General features: G+C 63.9%; 1 protein-coding gene across 1 annotated transcript; it reads left to right on the top strand.

Moving 5' to 3' along the window:
• Positions 1-1,143: 1,143 nt before the first annotated feature.
• Positions 1,144-4,549, top strand: SPRG_17466 (hypothetical protein; the record flags this gene model as incomplete). Its single annotated transcript, XM_012356779.1, has 7 exons — positions 1,144-1,215; positions 1,273-2,018; positions 2,206-2,764; positions 2,817-3,011; positions 3,035-3,100; positions 3,147-3,445; positions 3,484-4,549. The coding sequence occupies 7 exons, from the start codon at positions 1,144-1,146 to the stop codon at positions 4,547-4,549; spliced, it is 3,003 nt and encodes a 1,000-aa protein (XP_012212169.1).
• Between the last annotated feature and the right edge of the window lie 219 nt (positions 4,550-4,768).

The following is a 4,768-nucleotide window of genomic DNA, read 5'->3' as shown; positions in this document are numbered from 1 at the left end:
GGGATTCTAGTCTACATTCTCGGAGGTCTCTTTCTCATCGATAGCGACATCAACGCAACGTCGCCGCTACTATACGCCTTTTAGCTTTTTCAGAAGTGCTGGGTGCCCTCCCTCTACGCCGTCGGCCAACACGTACTCGTCCTCCCGGAGCAAGCGCCTTACGCCGACTTGCGCGAGGCTACTTACGCGACGATCCGGTCGATCACGGGCCACGTCCTGCGGGCGGTGACCAAGACACGCCGCGGCGGTCGAGCGGTTGTGCTCGAGATCCCAACGACGATGCACACCCGGCCGGCGGTAGGTACCCACGACGAGTTCAACGGCGCGCCGATTGGGTCATACTGACGCAAGAGCGTGTGCTTCTCTGCCGGAGGCACATACGTCTACGCGCAAGTCACGGATTACCAAGTCGCGACGGACCTCCTCTTCGTCATCGGCGCCGAGGCCACGGGGTGGACGCATCGCGAAGGCGTCACGGTCGTGGAATTCATCGTCGCGATGCTGCTGCGTACGTCCAACAGACGGGACGCCGACGCGTCACCTGAGGAGCTCCGGGCGCTCCACGCTCTGCTCGTCACGCGTATCCGCGGCGATCCAATCGCGAGAGTGCCACCGTCGACCGACGTAGCAACCATCCTTTACGGGGTATCTACAGCGCGGCCGGCCCCGAGCGTGCAATGGACGGACATGACGACTGGCGAGTGGCAGACCTGCGGCATTCAGTACGCGGTCGACTTTACGTGCAACGAGACCGACGACGCCCCATCAGCTCACGTCGAGCTCGGCAACAGCATCAGCGATGACCCAGCGTTTCGCCGGCAACGACGACGCGAAGAAGAGCAGCTGCCCGACGACCCCGTCGACGAGTTCCTGATCTCGCCGCCGCGAAACCCTCGCTCTCAACGCAATGCGCCCGCGCCACCGCCGCCCGATGCCGTGCTGTCGCACGCGGCGCGCACAGATGCGGCGAGATTGTTTGCGGAGCTTGAGCGGGACATGGGAGCACACGAAGACGAGCGCCCGATGCCGATCGCGGCGGTCGCGACCGGCAACGACGCGCTGGACCACCTTGCCGGCCTCGTACCGGACGCGCGCGTCATTCTGACGAAATACGATTTCAACCCGGACGGACTGCAATGCTCGATGTTCAAATGCATCTACCACTTGCAGCTGCACGCGACGTCAGGCACGGACTTTATCCGCCAGCACGGTGGCGTACGAGACCGCGGCTTCGCGACGGCACCGGCGATCATGACGGCTCTGCACCACTAGGATTTCGCGCCCGGTCGGCTGTCGATCGCGCACCTGCAGAGCATGGATCCGCGCGAGTACGGCGCGTGGTGCGTCGCCAAGAAGATCGACGTCAGCAACAACGGAAGCACGGCCAAGATGCCCGAAGCCGTACCGTTCGCGGACATGGCAGGCCTACGCGACGCCTGCTCCAACGTCGGACGGCTCGCGGCCGATCTAGGCTCGCCAGTGCTTTGCGCATTTGCTGCCCGACTCGCCTCGTTCATGCGCGAACTGCCCGACAGTGGGGTGTACGGGAAGGCCCAAGTGACGGTCTTCAGTACGTGGATCGACGACGCGTGCCGACAGCTCCACGACGAGCTCCGCGCACAGATGTGTGGCGCGCAGCGCGCCATCAACGTGATCAGCGTCACGCACACGCCGCTGCTACGCTTCAACCAACAGCTCTCGGAGCGGGTGATGGAGTCGCGGATACTGCAGACAACCAACAAGCGGCAAGAAAGCGACGCGACCGGCACGCAGGCGAAGAAGGCCAAGGCGGGCGCAACTGCCAAAGTCAAGCGCCCGTGGTTTGAGCATGTCCCGACGCACGACAGGAAGAAGATTTTCCTCAAGAACCTCACCAAGCGAGGGTGCGTGAGCAACGCAGCAGGAGAGTGCTTCAACCCCAGCAACGTGCACCACGTGCCAGCGATCAAGTTGCATCCGCATGTGCTCCAGCACATCGAGCGCATGGGCGGTCTGAATGAACTGCACAACGCGCTCAAGTGATGGGGGGCGACTGGACGCTACGCTGCGCCTAACCCCGTGGCTCGACAAGACAACGAGTAGGGGCCACGGTGACCAGGAGTCTAACCCCGGAGCATCGTCAAGGAAGAGCGCTGGCCCCTTCGGGTCGGCAAGGGCCCTGCCCCACTCGGACCAGGACAGTCGTCGACAACATCATACCAGCAGGAAGGCCGACCCCCTCGGGAAGGCAGCGGCGTCCAGCCCCTCGGCCGGACGCAGCCGCGCAGTCACGACGGCGAGCGGTAACCAGAACCAAGATCACAAGTGGACCGTGAGCCAAGGCGTCGTCGAGCGGGCCGCCGAGGAAGACAACGCGACCACCGGCTCGCTCATCGGCACACTCCTCCACTACGGAATAGACCTGCACAACCTGAGGAAGGCGGGTCAAGACACGGAAGGCTACGGCATAGACATGGCGCTGGTCGAGGCACTCACGTCGCTCATGCGGCGAAGCCGTTTGTCGATCGCCGACATGGCGCGCATCGTTCGCGGCGAGTCGCTGCGCGACCCGCGACCAAACAAGGCGGTCGACCTAGCGACCATCCGGAACCTCTTCGGCGGCTTCGAGCACCACGCGCTCCTCCAGGACATGTGGACACGCGGCTTCAACCCGGCGTTCGACCAGCACGAGCCCTCCGAGCCCGTCGCGCCTCGTCGTCGCTACGGAGACCGACCCGAGCGCCGCGAGGCCAACCACAAGTCGGTGACCGACAATCCTGAGGCGGTGACGCAGAACATTCGCGAAGGCCAAGCCAACGGGACGAGCAGGTTTCCAGCGTCTCCAGCAAGCGTGCAACACCGTCAACAAGGGTACCTCTCGCCTCAACTGCGACGGCATGCGCGCCGACGCCGAGTTCTTTGCAGTGCTCCTCGGCCGCGGGCGGCTGACCGGCATCCCTACGACCATGTTTGCGAACGTGCACCCACCAGACCTGCATTTGTACATGGACGCATCGGACTACGGCTTGGCCGTTATCGACGTCAGCGGCCACAGGCCCTCGCAAGCCGGCGCAGCACGAGCACTAGTGCGACAGTGGCCGAGGCCGCGTTCTCCATCAACGTACGCGAGTTCCTCAGCGGCGTGCTCGCCCTCACGGTGGGGCAAGGACTGGGCAGACCCGGACCGCGCCACACACGTGCGCGTATGGCTGGACAACACGGCGGCAGTCGCATGGACAAACTCGCTCAACAGTCCGAACGTGCTCGAGCAACCACCGTGTCGCGCGCTCGGTCTCGCCCTCGCCGAAACCGGCATACATATCTCCGCCAAGCACCTGCCGGGCGCAGAGAACACGATGGCCGACGCCGGGTCGCGCGAGTGGCAGTCCGAAAGCCACGCTGCAACCTGGTCGCCATTTGCCGATTCATGGACCCGGACGCGCGTGCCGACGCACCTCCGGCACCCGTACGCGAGCTCAAGCTCTGCTGCGCAGCCCTCACAAGGACCACACGAGCCAAGTACGCAGTGATCTGGAAGCACTACAACGAGTGGTGCACGACGAACGGCCGGCCCGTCTGCTTACCGACCGACCGACTCGTGCAGTCGCGGCAGCTTTTCCCGTTCGCCCGGCATCTGCACGAGGCACGCAAGAACCGAGAGGCCACCATCCGTTCCAAGATCGGCGTGGTCAGCTGGTATCATCGCTGCGTCACCGGGTACGGCGTGGGCCTCGACGCCGGACACGCCACAGCTCTCGCCGGACTCGAGCGACTCGAGCCCACCCACCCCGGCCGAGAACCCGTCACAGCCGGCTTCCTCCAAGCTCAGCGAGCCAACATCAACCTCTACAACGCCAAGGACCGCTCTATCTGGGGGGCTACGGTCATGGGCTTCTTCTACTTTATGCGCTGCTCCGAGTACGCCGCAACGGCAGCGGGCACCCACCTCCGGCTCCGCGACGTGAGCTTTGCGGCAAACACGGGCGCCGTGCCACACAGCTACGCCGACGCAGTCTCGGTCACGATATTCTTTCGCTCCTCCAAGACGGATCAAGCCGGCGCCGGGACCGCACGGACGCTGTACAAGTCGGGCAACCCCGAACTCTGTCCAGTCGGCGCCGCTTGGTTCCTGACACAGAACTGCAAACGCATCGGCGCCGGCCCTGACGACCCGCTCTGCTGCTTTGCCGACACGAACGATCGACGACACCACGTCAGCGGCGAGATGGTATCCAAGGCTCTCAAGTCCACGGCGCGAAGCCTCGGTCTCGACCCGGAGCGCTACTCGTCACACTCGCTACGCAGCGGCGGGGCAACTGCGCTGTTCCTCGGCGGGGCGACGGACCTCACTGTCCAGCAATTCGGATGCTGGAAGTCGGACGCGTACAAGGTCTGCACACGCATCGACGTCAAGCAGCAGTCCACATTCGCCGCCATCATGATCAGCTCGCTCGCACCAAGCGCAACTCAGACGGGCACGGGCACGGGCGGTGGAACGATCCACTACCATTACCTCTACCACCCACGGGGGACCACCACCTCGCCACGCGAGCGACGCAATACACTTTGACATCCCCCAACGCCGAGTGTAACGCCGTCAGTCTATTTTGGACCCAGAAGCGGTTCCTATATTTGCCTCAGTTCCCAATCTGTCTTTCCCGCGATGCTCTCGCTTGTGCAGCCGCAACTGACGGCTTTGGACATATGGGCCCTTGGCATCACAATTGTCATTGGCGGCCAGTACTTTTCGTGGAACGCTGGCCTCGTCGCCGGCTTTTACAGCTACTTT

This window comes from Saprolegnia parasitica (assembly GCF_000151545.1).
Source record: "Saprolegnia parasitica CBS 223.65 unplaced genomic scaffold supercont2.582, whole genome shotgun sequence".
Taxonomy (NCBI): domain Eukaryota; phylum Oomycota; class Saprolegniomycetes; order Saprolegniales; family Saprolegniaceae; genus Saprolegnia; species Saprolegnia parasitica.
The sequence above is the reverse complement of the archived record's forward strand: the minus strand, read 5'-3'. Positions and strand labels throughout refer to the sequence as shown.